Source organism: Terrapene carolina, unplaced genomic scaffold, assembly GCF_002925995.2.
Source record: "Terrapene carolina triunguis isolate 2854851 unplaced genomic scaffold, T_m_triunguis-2.0 Scaffold62, whole genome shotgun sequence".
NCBI classification, from domain to species: Eukaryota; Metazoa; Chordata; order Testudines; family Emydidae; genus Terrapene; species Terrapene triunguis.
In genome coordinates, this window is record NW_020664413.1 from 60,303,317 (window position 1) to 60,322,080 (window position 18,764).

At 53.1% G+C, this 18,764-nt stretch overlaps 1 protein-coding gene across 1 annotated transcript; it reads right to left on the bottom strand.

Annotated features, from left to right (window-relative positions):
• Positions 1–2,261: 2,261 nt before the first annotated feature.
• On the bottom strand, positions 2,262–4,266 carry FZD5 (frizzled class receptor 5). Its single transcript, XM_024200982.1, has one exon. It carries the CDS (start codon positions 4,264–4,266, stop codon positions 2,362–2,364), a length of 1,905 nt encoding a protein of 634 aa, XP_024056750.1. The 3' UTR covers positions 2,262–2,361.
• Positions 4,267–18,764: the final 14,498 nt, after the last annotated feature.

Sequence of the window (18,764 nt, forward strand, 5' to 3'; positions counted from 1 at the left end):
TGATGTGGTTTTGTTCAAAGTATTGAATGAAGCATGTCTAGCTGTGCCTACAACAGGCCACTACAGCAAGACCTGGGTAAGACTGGGCATGAATTTGACCACTGGACTACACCCCACAACTAGCCCCAGTGTAGCTAGGCTGAAGCTGCCTTATTAATGAGAACAAACCCGTATCAAAGTTCACTAAAACTCTCTAGTATATACAGACCAGCTTCCATAGTACAATTATTTACAGTGTGTAACAAAACCATCTCCAGGTGAAGTACTGTACCCTCACTGCATTGCAGGACCCTTGTGTCACAGCTGCTGCTAACTTGGGCTGGGGAAGGTTATTGCCCGGCTGCTGGGGGCTTGTTCATATTCCCACTACCACTGGACAGGCAAGACCCTGGCCCTCCTTGGTTTTCTGGCTGGCTGCAGGCTTGCTTTCCATCTCGGTTTCTGATACGCAGGGGAGTAGAACTTGCCTATAGAGCTGCCTTGGGAGGAAGGGGTGTAGAGCTTTCAAAGCCTGGCCAGCTCAGGGAGCAGGTGCTCTCTGGCGCTGCCATGGCTATAGGAGGTGGTGCAACTCAGAAGAGAACATTCAGCTGCTTCTGGGGAAATCAGGGGTTTTAGAGCTTTCCCCCTCTCTCCTTCTACTGCCCACAAAGCGAGAGGCCTCTAGACTCAGGGGTCTGGGCCTTGAAATAGCCTGCTGCTGGGGGGAGGGGCTGTGTCCATTTTTGTGCCTGGGGAGTGTAGGTCAATGCACCAGCCCTGTCCCCTTACCAGTGTGGGTCCTGCTGACTGCATGCTCGCTGGTCAGTGCCAGCTTTAAAGCTGCACCACTTTATAGTCCAAAAGCAGGTGCTGGGCTACTGCCACATCGCATCAAAGCTGGAGGCTGGTGCAAGGACAGGTGGGGGGCGGGGAAGTTATTAGGCGTTGGCTTGCCAGAAAATGAAGAGCACCCTGGGGTTTTAGTCCTAAATTTAGTTCCAGGGAGTGGAAGCAGCTCCTCCTGGGAAACTCCAATCAGCTGCACGGGGGGGGCTGCTCCTTTGATAGAGTTGGTATTTCCTGCTCCTTAGCAGCCAGGAGCTTCGCCTCCAGCTCCCCATGGTGGGTAAAGCTGACTGCCCCGTTTGGCAATAGCTCCTTCCTCCAGCCTCGGTCAGCCCTGTGACTGCGGCCTGCTCCGCACTGCTGAGCCCTGGCTGACTTTAGGGGGAGCAGACGCCTCCATTTGTGGCTGTGTTTAGGCAGGTGCACAGGGAGGGGAAGCACCCCCCTATCAATTGCACTCCTGCGCTTGCTTCCCTCCCCCTGCTCTACTAACTCGGGGGACTGACTCCCTTTTAAACAGGCGGGCTGTTAAAGGCCCCTTGTAAACTACGAATCGCTGCTTCGCCAGAGCTCACCGAGGTTTAACCCCCCCCCCCCCCGCGCGGGGCAGGATTCCCGGGGACCGCCATGGCCCCAGCCGGGCGTGCAGGCGGGCGCTTGTCTGGTTCCCGGGCAGGGAGCCGGGTGGCCGGGCACTCAGCGGGGTGGGGGTTGCGTTCGCACGCAGTTGATTAAAGCCCCGCGGTGTAACGGGGGTGTCCCTGCCTAGAGCAGCAACCACCGGGCCTGGCCTGAGAGCAGGGAGCCGGGTCGCTTCACCCTGGGAATCCAGCTCATCCCCAGTCCTGGGCTCGGGCTCTGCTCTAGGAGATGACAACGGGTTAGCCCAAGAGCTGTTATGCTTCGGGGGACCCGCTGTCCCGCTTTTATGGGGACAGTCCTGAGATTGGGGCGCCTATTACCCCCCACCCCCGTCCTGATTGTTCACACTTTCTAGCTGGTCACCCCCGCCCTGCGTAGGTGACTGCCCGTCCCCTTCACCCCGGGGCGGGATCCCGCGGAAAAAGGCAGCACGGCTCGGTAAAAGGGGCACGAAAACCCCGTGTTTATTCCCCGCCCCCCAGGGTTGTGGAATAAAGTTTCCCTGGAAGCGGATCTGCCAGTGCGTCGATCTTGTAAAAGTCTCCGTTCCCCGGGCTCCCTTTCCTGTTCCATCCGCCCGTGGGCACCTGGCCGTGAAATCGACCAGCCCGCCTCCGAGACGCGGCCCTGCGGGTACCCGCGAGCGGGGAGCGAGCCATAGGCTGGAGTTACCTGCTCGCTCCGGTATTGTGCGGGGCCGGCCGGAGCAGTCCGCTCTCCCCGCTCACACAGGTGGCCCCACGCGCTTCCAGGGCCCCTCTGGCCCGTCCCAGCGGGATCCCCGTCCCGTTACCAAGTGCTGGGGGAGGCCGCGGCCCCCGGAGCAGAGCCCCCCCTCTCCTGCTTTGCAAACCCCGGCCCCGGGGGAGCCTGGCGCGGTCCCGGTGCTCGTCACACCTGAGAAAGCGGGACGGGTTTGTGGTAGGAAGCGGCGGTGGCGCCCCCAGCCCTCGCTGTCAAAGCGGAGCCGGCTTCACTGGAGGGGGCGGGCTTCCTCCCCCGGCACCACTTCCCCGTGAACTGCCTCCAGGAGTCCAGCGTCTTCCCGGACCAGATCCACACGCCCGAGGTGATGCCCACCACCAGGCACATGAAGTACTTGAGCATGAAGACGGCGTAGTCCGGCTTGGGCTGGCTGGGGTCGCCGGGGCAGGAGCAGTTGTGCGCCTTCTCCCAGCTCTCCCGGGAGTGCTGCTCGTACACGTAACACGCCACCACCAGGGTGGCCGGCACCGTGTAGAGGACGGTGAAGAGGCCGATGCGGATCATCAGCTTCTCCAGCTTGTCCGTCTTGGTGCCCCCTTGCTTGATGACGCTGCGGATGCGGAAGAGGGACACGAAGCCCGCCAGCAGGAAGAGGGTCCCGGTGAAGAGGTAGACCACCAGGGGGGCCAGCACGAAGCCCCGCAGGTTGTCCAGGTTCTGGTTGCCCACGTAGCAAACCCCCGCCACCGGGTCCCCGTCCACCGAGCTCAGGGCCAGCACGGCGATGGACTGGACGCTGGGGATGAGCCAGGCGGCCAGGTGGAAGTACTGCGAGTAGCCGGCGATGGCCTCGTTGCCCCATTTCAGGCCGGCGGCCAGGAACCAGGTGAGGGACAGGATGACCCACCAGATGGAGCTGGCCATGCCGAAGAAGTAGAGCAGGAGGAAGACCGTGGTGCAGAGCGCGGGGCCCGTGGTCTCGTAGTGCACGTGGCGGTACTCCGGGTTGCAAGCCACGCTGGCGTGGCCCGCCACCAGCCGCACGATGTAGCCCAGGGAGACGAAGAGGTAGCAGGCGGAGAGGAAGATGATGGGCCGCTCCGGGTAGCGGAACCGCTCCATGTCGATCAGGAAGGTGGCCACGGTGGTGGAGGTGGAGAGGAAGCAGAGGATGGACCAGAGCCCGATCCAGAAGCTGGCGAAGGTCTTCTCGTCCTGGGTGAAGTAGGGCTGGAAGCAGGGCACGGCGCAGTTGGGCACCTGGCCGGTCCGGATCTTGCTGTAGAGCGGGTGGGACTCGCGGGCGATGGGCACGAAGGGCTCGGTGCACCGGCACACCCGGCCGCAGTCCGGGGTCAGGCTCCTCGGCGGCCCCCTGGAGGCGCGGGTGGGCTTGGCCAGGGCGGGCGGCGCGGCGGGCGGGGTGGTGGGCTCGCTGCGGTTGTAATCCATGCAGAGCGTGTCCGGGTCGCCCAGCGCCGGCAGCCGGTCGCAGCTCATCCGCTCGGGCCAGGCGAAGCCGTACTGGCGCATGAGGGGCGAGCAGCCGGCCTTGGCCCGCTCGCACACGGCGCGGCAGGGCGGCAGGGGCTTGGCGTAGTCCAGCAGGCAGATGGGGGTGTAGACGCTGCAGAGGAAGAAGCGCAGGTCCGGCGAGCACTGGATCTCCACCAGCGGCCAGAACTGGTGCACCTCCAGCCCCGCCTCGTCCTGCGTGTCGTGGTTGAACTGGTTGGGCATGTAGGTCAGGTTGTAGCCGATGCCCCTGCACATGGGCACCGTGATCTCCTGGCACACGGGCGCCTTGGCGGCGGCGGCCGCGAGCGGCGGGAGCCGCAGCAGGAGCAGGAGGCTCAGGAGCCCCCGGCCGGCGCCGACCATCGTGAGCGCAGCGCGCCCCGGCACCGGCCGCGGCTGGCCCGGGGCAGCAGCAGACGAGCTCGGGCAGGAGCCGCGGAGTCTCTCCCCGGCGCCCGCCACCGGCGGGGACCCCGAGTCCGGCGGGCCGGGGCGCTCCCTCGGCACGGGCGGCGCTCGGCTCCCGGAGAAGTTTGGCAGCGGTCCCTGCGCCGCGCCCGGCCGCTGGGGCATGGCCCGCCCGCGAGGGGCGGCTCGGCGCTCAGCCCCGGCCGGCCCGCCGCCCCCGCACGCCAGGCTCCATGGCCGCGGGCAGCCACCTGCAGGGGAAGGGGAGCGAGGTCCCGGCCGCTGCGGGCGGGCAGGGCATCAGGCTGCCCCGGGCGCCCGGCACCGTGTAGCCCAACCTCAGCCGCTGCTGCGCTCTGCCGCCCGCGGGCTCCGGCCCCGGCACTCGCTGCAGCCACCGCCACCCCTACAGCCGGCGTGGGCGGAGTGGAGCCGCGGACACGGCCACCTGCGCTCAAATGCACGGGCTGCAGCCCCGCCCCCTCGCCTGCTGGACACGCCCCCTGCTGAGTGCCACGCCCCTCCGCGTTTAGCCCCGCCCACTCCCCACGGTGATTCCCCAAGGGAGCGTCTCATTCCCCCGCTCCCATTGGGGCACACACCGGCGCTGGGCGGGGCGCCCCACCTCTGAATCTGCTTAAACGGGGACCCTTCCCCGAGCAACCGGGGAGTCTCCGCTTCCAAAGGGAAGCCACTGCCAGTCCTCAGGCACAGCGCCCCATCCAGGCCACCCTGGAGCACCCGAGCTCTCACCTCGACACAGGCACCGGTGGGGGAAGTGACTTGCAGTGTCAAATGCAAAGGTGGGTGTTGCGATGTGCCCCTTCCCTTGCCCTGGTTGCACATCACAGCACTGTGCTAGTGCATGAGACCCAGAGCGCGAAACTGACTTGCAGAGAGTCTCTTTGCAGCTACCACAAACATAAATAGTAAACAAACCCTATAAGGAGGCTAGATCTGTGCCATCAATGCAGCGGTCACAATCAAGACTGTTGATTAATAACACAGATGAGGAATTTTAAAAATCTCAGCCTAGGATTTGTAAACTGACAATGCCTCTTAAAACCTTCTAGGTGTCCTAATTTGCTCATATTTCAACAGCTAGAGAAGGCTCATAAGTTTAATATGTTTGAGATGTAGTTCACCCCATGCATGTACACAAAGATAGCTTATATGACCTTATATATAAACTTGGCAATAGGTGGACTGGGATAATGGAGCTCATTGAAACAAACCCGATTCCCTCCACAGAGATAAGTTAAAGTGAAGAACAGAAAGGAACGGGACAGAAATAAGCTGTGGCTTTGTGCTTTCAACACCTAAGAAGTGCATCAATAACCTACTAATGCATACTCTGGAGAGCCCGATAGCTCATTAATTATACATTTCATTAAAAACTCACCAACAGTTTTTTGGGTGTTTCTCCAACATATCCTTCCGCTATGAAAAGTAGCTCCTCGTAATAGGATAAGCAAACGTAGCAGGGAAACATTTATAAACCCCTTGTCTCAGCTATTTTGAATCTAACTGGGTCCCTCTTGTTTGAGTTGCTGGTCTCTTGGACTCTCAGCTAGCTTTTTCTGGCCCTGCAGAATCCCACCTGCTCTTTCAGCAGCAGCGCGCGGCCCTACCAGACCGGGTCAGTTCACTTTCTTTGATAAAAAGCTCATTGAACAGCTCCCAGTTTTGCTAGACACCAGACCATGAGTGCTGAGCCTCTGACACAGGGATGCAGATTAGTCGATGGGGAGTTTGGCACTCCCAGGAAAGAAGCAGATATTGAAACTTACTTTTTCCCCTTCATCTCCTCACTGCCCCCTTCACTTCCCACCCTCAGAAGTGCAGTATCTTTGTCCCGCTCCCTCCATTAACTTTTCCCACTTCACCCACTGAACACAAGAGGAGTAGGATTTTGGCATGTAAGATTAAGCAGTGGGAATTGGTGTACAGCAGTGATATAATAAAAAAGACTCAACTAGCCAATCAGAAGGTGGTTTTGGACACTCAGTGTCCTCTGCCGGGGACTAATAACCTGCAAGCACAGAACAAACCCACCCTCGTCTCCAGGCCTTTAGTTAATAATCTGACTGCTAATCACCTGTTTCCCTAGGCAGTCTGCTAAACTAGCCCCCTCTACACTGAACCAGAAAGAACCAGAGCAGGAAACAAATACAGAAACAGCATGTAGGTTGCAACCTCTGCTCTGTGTAATTGTGTTTAAAAGAGATTATTATGCATGTAAACAGCCCTTCCTTAGTCAAGGTCTGGGGGGTGGTACCTACTTTGCAGATGCATAATGATGGTTTGGCTGGAGACTGGGCCACTGCAGCTAGGGATGTCTTAGGAGTGAACTGCTGCTGAACTGGTAAGCCAGGCTACCTCAGGAAGACTAGAGCTCCCTTTGGAAGGTGTCCCAGAGTACATCCCATTACACTCTCACTTCTGTATCATAGAATATCAGGGTTGGAAGGGACCTCAGGAGGTCATCTAGTCCAACCCCCTGCTCAAAGCAGGACCAATCCCCAACTCAATCATCCAATTTTTTGCCCCAGATCCCTAAATGGCCCCCTCAAGGATTGAACTCACAACCTGATGCTCAAACCACTGAGCAATACTTCCCCTGGACACAAGCACTGATCCGGCGGTGCCTGTTGGAGACCATGGCAAAACTCCCATTGACTTCAATGGGAGCTGGATCATCCCATATTATTTCCCCTCCTAGGAGAGATTAGATAGTATGACAGAATCCTGCCCAATTAGTTTTTCCAAAGAAAATAAGGGCGGGGCTACACTAGCAAGTTAGCTCGACCCAGCTATGCCGCTTGAGGGTTGTGAAAAATTCACACCCCTGAGAGACGGATGTAAGCCGACCAGTGTAGACAGCGCTAAGAATTCTCCCGTCGACCTCGCTGCCACCTCACAGAGAGGCTGAACCCCTTCCGTTGCGGTAAGTGTCAGTGCTACAGCAGTGCTGCCGTAGCCTTTCTAGTGTAGACATAGAGCCTCCTAACTACAAAACCCTGGGCCTAGTGCCCACGGATTGCCCTGGAGACCAGCTCATCAGCCCAGAGAAAGCAAATGATGAACCGGGGTGCACCTTGTGATTCCGACATCCCATCCCTTCTCCTTCTAGATGGGTGTCCCCTTGAATATTTTGCTTTAGTCTGAGTAGCAATAGCGCACCCTTGCATGCAGAAACTCAGCAGTTTCTCCTGGTTCCACTGCCCTAGTACCACCAGGGGACAGCAGCCGTGATATTGTCCCACCTTGGGACCTGTGTACACAGGGAAAATATCCGTGGTCACCTTCCTGGCTACCACAGGCTGGACGCTGGCCCCACGCAGTGTCACTCGGCTGTCTCAGCCAGCTTCCCGAGTGGCATGAAGCAGCAAGAAGTTGCTGATATTTTTTCAAAATAGGTTCATCTTATAATATGGATGAGATAATCAATATACTATAACGAACACAGTTCTTCTATTTATAAGGTGCCTGTCACCTTAGGTGCTAATTCCCAACTAGTCAATGGGAGTTAGGTGCCTAAATACCTTTGTGAATCCCACCTACAAGGCTCTGATTCTGCAAACACTTAGACCTTGTCTACACACAAAACGTACACCAGTTTTGCTAAAATTGGATTTTTAAATTGATTTCTTGAAAGCAGTGCAAAGCCTTACATTAATTTAACCCTGTTTCGGTTTACTGATTTACACTAAATCAAAAGAAACCAGATTTAAACGGACGTAAGAGTGCCTACAGACAGGATTGCACCAGTTTAGCAAAATCAATTTAAACACCTTACCGTTCGCTAAATCAGTACAAGTCTGTACGGAGACATGTACTTCAGTAGCTGCTTAACTTTACACATGGGACTAGTTCCATTGACTTCAAAGGGAATACTGGTGTGTAGTATTAAGCACGTGCATAAATATTTGCACGTTTGGGGCCTAACCCCCAATCTAAGCATTAATAACTGCTGTCCTGTAATAATAGTGAGTATTTCTTTTTTGTCCCTTTATTGTCTACGTATAAAATTTCCACTTTACCAAAAAATAATCAGTTGATACTTATACAAGCGCTTCACATATTAGGAAGTGGACTAGACAAGCCTGTTAAATCTCTTTCTTCAAGATCAATCTCACTGCTCCTTATGGAAACGTCCTATAGCATTTAACAGGGAAGAAACCAATCTGGTTCTATAGACACTAACAAGTCTAATGTCTGAGAGAATGAGCTCCTTTTCCTAGAATGTTTGAAGCTGCTTACAGAATTTAGAGTTCTGGAGCGTTAGCAGCTAGAGAGGATCTTCTCTATTCATTTCAATAGGGCAGGTCTCTAAGCGGATGCTATGATTCCTTCATGCTGCAGCCACCTGAGCATTCCAAAACTGAATGCAGGTTGTCATCAATAGTGTAATACTGATAACACAACCTTTGGTGTAAATGGCAATTTGCAGCTATTGCAGCTGGCTGAAAAAAGTGGGGGGGGGAAATTGCAAAAAATTGGCCCCTTTTTGGGTGAAAAAAAATTTTTTTTTAAACCAGTGCTAGCAGGGATTTAAAGCAACCAGGTCCCATCTTCAGCGTGCTTACAACCTCATTCTTTCCTTGTGGTCTCCTCGTCTGTCTGCTGCATCTCATTGAATGCTGCCTGTAAGCTCTTTGGGACAGGGACCAGCTCTTCGTTATGGGTTCTTACTGTGTCTAACACAATGGGTCTCTAGTCATTATTGTAATCTAAATAATCATCTGGCAACCTGATAGCTGCAAAGCCTTAAGGACTGCATGTGTGAGTGAGGGTTTGCAGCATTGGATCAGCTAAGTAACAAAACTACACAGGCATGGAAAGCCCAAGTCAGGCATTGAGTGGTACGGGAGAGGACGGGAGTGAAACAATAGAAAATGACAGCATGTTGCTGCTTCCAGGAAAGCTGATTCATTCATACATTCACAGAGTTTAAGGGTAGACGGGACCAGGCAGTCTGATCTCCTGCATATCACAGGCTATTGCATTTCATCCAGTTACCCTTGGATTGAGTCTAATAACTTGTGTCTGACTTGAAGCATGTTCCCCAGACAGTTTTGATCAGAAGTAGGGTGACCAGACAGCAAGTGTGAAAAGTCGGGACAGTGGGTGGGGGGTAACAGGAGCCTATGTAAGAAAAAGACCCCAAAACCAGGACTGTCCCTATAAAATCGGGACATCTGGTCACCCTAATCAGAAGACATCAGGAGATGGAGAATCTACCACTTCCATTGGTAGTTGGTCCAAGGACCTTAGACTAAGGTATCCTAGTATGTATATTTCTTGGTTACTGTTAACAATGAAAAAATAAATTAAATTCCATGAAGCTGAGGGATTTTAATCCATTAATTGTGAGCCCCTGCCTGCCCCCCCTCCCCCGGAACGCGCTCAGCTGTCACTTTCATTCACTTAGGACCGAATGATCAGATGCAGGCGTAAGAGGTGTGCCCGCTGAGCTGAGTGTTTGCACATGCAAAGCGGTATTTGCCTGTGTAATCAGAGCATTGTGGGAGCAAAGGTGCAGGTAGGTGTCCCAGTTACATGCAAATACTGCCCACACGTGCAAATGCAAGCGCATGTACCCGCTGGGCCCCAGATTGAAAATACTGGCTTGTTTGGCTTGCAGTTTTAGAGAAACAATTGCACTGGAATCATGAATTTATTTGTAGCCATCACTGCTATCCAGGTGGCAGGAATACGCCTATGAATTCAGCCCTGGAGTCCACCTCGGCATTTTTCAGTAATAAAATAGCCGTCTTTGGGAGATCCGGCCCCATTTCATCTGACCCTGGTAGGGAAAACTGCCTGACGGACTAAACGTGTAGATGGACAGCTCCCACCGTTACCAGTCCCAGTGGAGCTGCCCTGGTATTAGAACAACAGTGGAGCTGGTCCTACAGCTTTCCAGGTACACAAAGCCTGTGAGAGCAGGGAAAGCAGCAGGAGAAGGAGGAGGTGCTAATCATTGTCAATGAGCGGCACTTAGCACCTCCCGGGCAGGTGCTAAATGCTGTTAATGCCAATGGGATTTGCCTAGGCAGGGAACAGGATGAGCTGTGAAAGGCCAATGAAAGGCACTGAAGCCAGTGGGGATTTTCATTTCACTTCATTGTCAGCAGCTTCTGGTCAGTTTGTTGTTACCCTGGTGCGCTGTCTACACTAGTTCTCCAGAAGGGGAGCGAGTTCTCCAAAAATGCCAGTGCAGCCACAGGGCTGCTCTACACTGAAAACTGGGGGGATAAATTAGAACACAGCACAGCTAAATCTCTCAGGGGTGCGAAAAATCCGCACGCCTGGATGACGTAATTAAACCGACCTAATCCCTGGCGTAGCCAGCGCGAGGTCAAGGGAAGAATTCTTCCATTCACATAGCTACCGCCTCTGGGGAAGGTGACTTAACTACACTGACAGAAGAACCCCTCCCGTCGCTGTAGTGAGTGTCTACACTGAATTGCTACAGCTGTGCCGCTGCAGTGTTTTCAGTGTAGACATAGCCAGAGTCTTATTGCCCCGCTATGCCCCCAAACCAGCAGCGGGGGTGGTTAAGAGGAGCTACAGTAACTCTGCACTACCTGAGGATCATCCTACCCCCAGCGAAATCCTCCAGGGATCTGCTGTGGCTAGTACCACTTAGGGTGTGAGAGTTCACTCAGGCTCTTATCCAGGTTTTAGTCCAAACTCCTCTGCTGTCCACACACAAAACTCTTCAACCCAGGTCTATATGTGCTTTGCACTTGGGCTGTTTACCTGGCTTGAGGTATAAGTTAGAACCCAGGTATTACTTTATGGTGGGCTCTAACCCACCCACTTTCTAGTGTGGATGGAGTTGAAGCCCAGTTTACAGAGCTAGGGTTGTGATAGTCCTCCAATGCCTTCCCACAATTCCTTGGGGGCTGTCTCTTCCTGCTTTTCCACCTACTGGCTTCCTCTGTACCGTGAGCCACCTGCCGGTTGATATACACGTACTCAGCGTTCAAACCCTTCATTCCGCGCATCCTGCTCTACCTCTGCACGGTTCAGTTCACTCAAACAGTGCTAGAGCCAAGCTGCTGTCTGGGAGATCCTCACCCCAGCATGCCGCTGGCTGGCCAGAGACACTAAGCCGTATCCTGGCGGAGTGCTAGTGTTCGTTCAGTAAGCAGCACGGTTCTGGGAGACGTACCCCAAACCTGCACCTCTGCAACAGGCTGGAGGAAGAGGGGAGTAAGCAAATGGCAATCCAGTGCAGGAAGAAAATACAAAACTGGAAGGGGGCACGTACCGCAAGGCAGAAGACGCCAACGGCATATCAAGACGCTCCCCATCAGCCTGCCCCTACTATGAGGATTTTGACCAGGTGCTTGGCCCTGCCCCAAACATGAAGCCCACCCCCGCACTTTGTGTTGGCAAATCAGCACGAGTGGGTAGGATTAGGGTCTTGCTGTTGAAACCAATAATGAAATAGACAGTGATCGTCAGCAGCAAGAGCGAATTAAAAACAACTTTTAAAAAACCCTAGCTCAACGTGCCAGACAAGAGTAGGATCTGTGTTTTACTCAGCAAGCCGCGCAGGATCCTGGAAGGTTTTCACCAAATGGCCACGCTGTCACTTTACGATTAGTACTGGCTCCATGCCAGTTTCCAAGTTGGAGCACTAGATACTTGCGAATCTTTCAGACTCTTTCTCTCGCTCTTTGCATCATCAAAGGAGAACTCCTACTGGCAGGCACATGAGTCTTCCTTTAAATGTTCACACTGAAAATGTGTTTGAATGAAAACGATAGCGGAGTGGCCGCTCTGCTTTCGTTGAGGTGGCAAGGCGCTGATTGTTTAAAAGATGAATATTCCTAGTGCTCTAAATCTAGATCAGGGGTAGGGTGTCTGCCACTCCACCCCCTGCCCCTTCCTGCTGCCTCCTGCATTCTGCACAGCCCCACCACCTCCCCACAGCCCCAACCAGCTTACCAGGGGCATGCAGTGCAAGGAGGAGGGTGGAGCTGGTGTGTGGGTGGGTGAAGGGGCTTGAGGCAATGGAGGTGTATGTAGGGGGGGTGCGGAGTGGCAGGGAGGGGGTTGGGCAGGGCAATGGGTGTGATGAAGGGCCTGATGGGGGAGTTGGAGCAGTGGGGGGGCGTGGAGGGTCAGAGTATTGAAGGGGATTGGGTGGGAGGTGTTGGAACAAGGAAGAGTGGGGAGGAAAGGAGGGGGGGCGAGCTATGCAGTGGGAGATGTTTGGGGGATTCATCTCTGTCCTCTCCAAAAAACCCCAGCTCCATGCCCCCCATTTCTGTTCTCTCCCTGCACAAAACAGCCCCACGGACGCCATGCTCGTCCCAGCACTCTTCCTTCAGCCTCTCCCCAACTACTCAGTCCTGCCTCGCCGGGCAGAGAGACACAAGACGAGGAAATGACGCTGGGGCAGTGAGGGGACCTACATGCAGCCGGTGCATTCGGTGGCTGTGGCAATCATTGCCAAGGAGCCAGAGGCAGTGCAGGGGGAAAGTCAGGCTGTGGTGCATGAGGCTGTGGAGAAATTATTTAAAAAAAAAGTCCAGGAAATGAAAAGCTTGATAATTTCATTGTTTCTCCGGTGGTGCTTTGAGCCCTTCAGAGAATGTGGAGATCAGCTAAACGTAAACCTCTGCAAACCAAGAAATACACAGTACCTGCCACCCCCACTATGTAACCTTAACTCTGCCCTCTTTGAGAGCTGCCCCCAATTTGCCAATAACGCATAGAGGAGCATTACACCCTCCCAGACGCTGCAGAACACGTTGGGAACAGAGTGCCTGGACACTGAAAGACTGACACCTTCTCCTTGCTAAGGCAAAACGTGGGTTTAGGTCAAGCAGAGCAAACAGGCGCTACCTACACCTGCAGGGCCGGCTCTGGGTTTTTGGCTGCTCCAAGCAAAAAAACCTCCGAGAGCGCAACTGCCGAAGCAAAACGAAAAACAAAACCAACCCGGAATGCCGCCCCTGGAATTGTATCGCCCCAAGCACGTGCTTGGTTTGCTGGTGCCTAGAGCCGGCCCTGTACACCTGACCTACATTCAAACTCCGACTTCAGCTAAATCACCCCCGCCTTGCTAAATGTAACCATGCTTTGACATTGCCCTGAGGAGTCCTTCCGAGCCATTGCCTTCGCTTACCCTCACTGAGCCCCCACTGTCATGTATGACCCCGGCCTGCTGACAATTCCAATGGCACGAAAACATCTCTACCGGCACAGCCTACACAATCCAGCGGTGAAATAAGGCAGACGTGATCTCTCATGGTACCTCCCTTCCTATCACAGGCACAGCTCTGCCAAGCTGCCCCAACTAATCCCTCCACCATTCAGTGCAGCTGCCCCTAACATGGGGAGCACAGCTGGTGGGGGAGAAGAGCGTGCAGATACATTTTGGAATTCCAAACACCACCAATGGCACGGTCTCATAGCCCTACTTCATAGCTATGTAGTGTAAATTCATAGATGTAAAGGCCAGAAGGGACCATTAGCTCATGTAGCTTGATCCTACATGGCCAGAGAAGTCCATCCAGCTACTCCTGTAGTGAGTCTAATACCGTGTGATTGAGCCCAGGTCTCCGCTCAAAAGTTAGGTCAACTCAGCTGTGAAAAATCCACACTCCTGAGCGGTGTAGTTAAGCTGATCTAACCACTGGTGTGGACAGTGTTAGGTCAACAGAAGAATTCTTCCGTTGGTTTAGCTACTGCCTCTTGGGGGGGGGGTGGATTAACTACAGCAATGGGAGAATTCGCCCTCCCGGTGCTGCAGTGAGTGGCTACACCGAAAGGCTACAGCTGCGCCGCCTGTAGTGTTTTACATGTAGACAAGCCCTGACCCTTCCAGACAGGTGTCCCATCTTGAACTGAAGCCATCAGGAGATGCATAGACGACTCGTGCCTCCCCGTAAGGCACGGACACAATCTAAAGGGGAAATCATGTGACCGCCCCACATATCTCCTCTGCCCAGTGACAACACCCCCCCCCCCCACCCCCCTGGTCCTGCACCGAAGAGCCACAGCCGGGCAACAGTAAGAGGGGGCTGTGGGGCGCTGCGGACCCTCCACCTGTCCTGGGCAGGGGTCCGGGGGGTGGAAACATTGGCCAGGGGCTGCTCTCAGGCCATCCCACCCTGGGCAGGTGGAGGATCCCTGGCTCCCCACAGCTGCTTGGGCTCCCTGGGCTGCTCTTACCCTGGCTGGGCTCCAGCTTCTGGCCTGGCTTGGGGGGGGGGGGGGAGGAAGAGGACAGGCAGGGGGCCGGGACTGTGGCAAAAAGTGGACTGGTCAGGCCTGTCCACTTCCAAAAGTGGGAGGGCCATGGTCCCTTGGCCCCGTCCTGTTCCAGGGCCCCTGACCAACACTAACAAGGCCCAATTCTGCTGAGTCCAATGGACAGCCTGTCCGGCTAGCCTGCAAAAAGGAAGTGTGGGGGGGGGCGAACGAAACTGTGTTGCTGCATCTGTCAATAACTTGTTATTCGCGCCCCAAACAAAACAACCCCGCACACTGCATGTGATGCAAAACCCGCTTTAAAAAGGTCACTCCACTGCTGCATACCGTATTACACGCTGCTTATTTAACCCCTCTCTGCCCATGCAGCGCACTAGGCACACAGCTGGGAAAAGACGCAATGCTCCATCAGTCGACTGCTCATAAACACACCGAGTAGCGATGCTGAGGAGACTGGTTTAAAGCAGCCTGGCTGAGAGCGAAGGCGCACAAGAAGTCAGTGAAGTGAAAAGGTTAAGGTGCTGTCTGACCTATTAACCTTTCAACATGTGTCTTTGTCCTCTGTGTCTGTTCTAGGAATTTAAACTCACCCCCCCTCCACCAAACAGACCTCTCGCTCTCCGAAATCCCCTTCACAGCAGTGCCTCTTGGGGTGTCGCTGGTCCCCGTTTTAAACATTTTGTTGTTTCACTCGCAGGTGGGTCTGTTTGGATTTTCTGTGGGAAGTGACAGCTCTCGCAGGTGGTCAAAGAATAGCCCAGAACCGGAGAAGAGCAATAGAAAAGAGAACAAAGCTCTCCTGTGGCGATGGATAGAACTGGGAGATTTTTTTCGAGTCTGTTTCTCTCCTTTCCCATTCTGACGTGGCCGGAGGGTTTGGCCTATGTCGGGGTGTTGGCGAACAAGGGTGGTGTTTATGGAGTTCAGGGTCTCATGCACCTCGTAATATGGACTTCTCCATAAAGGCAGCAGCATGGACTTTTCCCCAGTTGTTGTTTTTCACGCCCACTCACAGCCATTAGAGTAAGTCCTGCTGCTCCACCCCCGCCCATGGCCCCAGGACTTTTGACATGTTTCATGGCCCCCAACCTAGCCCATCTCCTGGCGAAATCATCAGGAAGTAGTGCTGGGGGAAAGGTGTTGGAGCCAGGGTGAGTCAGCAGTGACCACTGTTTGCTTTGTAACTGCAATCACACCACAGCCTTGGTACAAAGGTCATGGTAATCTCTCAGCTCCCCTCCCGCTGCCTGGGTGTACTCCCTATATGGCAGGAAAGACTGTGGTGCAGCTGCTGCTGGGAACCTGTGCAAAGCTGAGCCCCCTCTTCAGGCAAATGAAACAAGCGTGGCCCTTCAGTCCCGCCCTTCTAGCAGGCATCTTCCCTGGCCTAGTTTGGGGGAGGGTAGCTGAACTTTTCAGGGGGATTTTTTAAAATACTGTATTCTGGGATTCATCCGCCTGGTTGCCTTAGGGTGACAGATAGCAAGTGTGAAAAATGGGGACAGGGCGTGGGGGGGTAATAGGAGTCCATATTAAAAAAAACCCCAAATATCAGGACTGTCCCTATAAAGTCGGGACATCTGGTCACCCTAGGTTGCCTGCTGTGCGGAGGGCGAAGGCTGTTGAGCTGAGCTGGGTTGAGCTGAGTTTTTGTATGAATTGTATGTCGTAAATTACGTGTATGCAATCCAGTTTAAGGTTAGGGCCTCTGTTGCCAATCAAACTACATAAATAAATAATAAACACCCACACCCCGAACGCACTGCAGTGACCTGGCTGGTGGAGGGGTCTTTCCTAACTGGCCCTGTTGCACAGCTACCTCGTGTTGATTTTAGCGAGTGGGGCTGAGCATGGGATCAGGTTTCTCCCTTCCTCGTCCATCATTTTAATACAAACTATCCCCTGCAGTTTTTATAGCCTAGAAGTGGCAGCAGTAGTTTAATTTCCTGCTCCTGTTGAAAGCTGTGTGTACAGCCATTGATGACATGGGTCAATTGCACCATCAGACACTGACGGAATGCTGTTAAAGTGGCATGTCCCGATTGTGTGCACAGTGTGTTGAACTGTGCCAAATCCTCTACTGCCAGCTAACAGGAAACACCAGATTGCATGGCTGGGAAATTGTTAGGAAGTCATCGCTGACTGCGTGGATCAGCAGGGCCCCTGATAGCAATTCGGGGCAGGGGGAGGGATTCACAGCACTGACCCCCTAATGAGCCACCACCTTCCGGGTAGGCTTGGGTAAGCCATGCTCCTCCCCAGAGCTTCCCCTCCTTTGCTTGTGCTTGTGCTCTGCCTTCAAGCCACTGCTGACCTCCCAGGCACACCCCCAGGAGAGTCTAAACAGTGACCAGACGCAAAATAAGATCCAGCTTTTGCCTTTTTCTGGCCGTAGAATTGGCAGCCCATTGGCTCCCAGACTGGAAATAGTTTTCGCAGTGCCCCAGCCAAGCAGTGCATGGTACGTGCCAAGGGACATGGATGGCATGTGTCACCCCGGCCCATTTCACTCAGACAGAAGCATTGGCCTCCGTGCTCAGCCAATTACCAGATTGCAGGTTTGGAGACTAAATCTGGAAATTCCTTCGTTCACCGAGTTTTTCTTACCTTGACACTTTTCCGGTGGGGAAAATGTTCATTAACTAGCCAATCTCTCTACCTACTGTCGGTATTTCTATGGTGCCCATTAGTGCGGTGCCTTAGTGCTGATTCTGTGGTCATGGCTGTCAAAATGTTCACAGATTCATAGATTTTAAGGGACCATTATGATCAGCTAATCTAATGTAACACTTGGATAACACCAACCATAGATTTCATCCCGTAATGCCTGCTTGTATCTGAACTAGATTAGACAGCCAGTGTTGATTTAAACGTTTTACTCCCTGGCTCACCAAGTTTTGTAGTAACGAGAGCTAGGCTGTGCTTTCAAAAGCCTACCTGTAACTCAGCATCGTTTGGGCCCGTGTAGCGTTTACTGGGTTCTCTACACTGATACGATGACAAATCACATCCACGGAGCGCTGTTGAACTAAGTTTTGCCTGTGCTGAAGCTATACAGAAGCTGGCTGTGGCTAGTTACAAGTCACCCTTCTCTTTGAAGCACAATAGCACACTCCTTTGCAGGCCTCACAGTTTTTTAATTCGCCCCTTATCAAGCGTGTCTGTAAATTAGGAGACTGGCAGTAAACAATCATTGGAAATGTCACTAGGGCATTTGGTTCCTGATCCAAAATATGATAGATGGCAGAGGGCCGCCTTCCGTGCTGGTTACTGTGTAATTAGGAATTGCTGGATGTAAACCCACGGCATTCTTGTCTTTTTCTGTTAGCGTTTTTTATTTTTATGAGCGTTTCCCTGGTGGGCCACACGTCGGTTTGTCCTGGGAAGTGTGTACATGTGTACATGTGTACATGATAGAACATAGTTGTTCTATCAGCTGTTAGTTTGTTGCAGGTTTTTTGCCACTGCTCCAGATGCATCTAAGTCTTAGAGCCTGGCTATAAATAATGCTATATTTTCCTCGCCATGAAATCTAGCAGGCATTTGTTGGCTTGTCTATGCTTCTGTTCTTTTTTTTTTTAATGAATACATAGCAGAACATCTACGTATTGTATCAGTGCAACCACATTCAATAGGATAACGACTTACCTCTAGCGTATCATAGGTGAGCATAATGCATTACAAACAAATACAAATATGTTGGTATTATAATATATTATTTGTATTGTGGTAGGGCCTCAGAATCCCTCACAGACCAGGACCTCAGTTTGCCAGGCGCAGTATAAGCACAGAACAAAAAGACAGACCCTGCCCCAAAGAGCTTAACAATCTAAGGGAGTACGTGGTTGATATATATTGTGAATTCATCATGTAGCGCTTTACCTTTAGTCCATATAATAAAGATGTTGGTGTATTCCCCCATCCCACCAGCAGTTTCTCTTTGGAAGGCATGTGGATCTTTCCTTCCAGGAGACTGCTGGTCTAGGCTGGCACTATATGAGTTCCTGCAGATAGACCTTGTCATTGTAGATCAGTGATACTCAGACTGAAGCTCGGGAGCCACCAGTGGCTCTTCAATATGTCTCCTGCGGCTCTTTGCAGCACATGATATTAAACCTGTGTGATTTAATTATTAGCCAGTCTAAGTTATTAACCAACCAGGATGCTTTTCCTATACTAACCAATTGTAGACTACTTGGCCAATCATTTTGCTTTGAGAATTAGATAGATCCATTGATCGATAGTAAATGAAACAAGGAATTGACACGCCTGTGGCTCTTTCGGGTAATGTTGATCACTAATTTGGCTCCTGAACCCCGGAGATCTGAGTATCACTGGTGTAGATAATTTCTGTTCCCTGAGAGCGGAGTTTTGCTTGGTAAGAATGAGACACATCAACTGGCGAGCAGTTCTGAATTTGATTC

Excerpts from the sequence above, each read along its gene's own strand:
- FZD5 (XM_024200982.1), bottom strand. The coding sequence starts at position 4,266 with ATGCCCCAGCGGCCGGGCGCGGCGCAGGGACCGCTGCCAAACTTCTCC.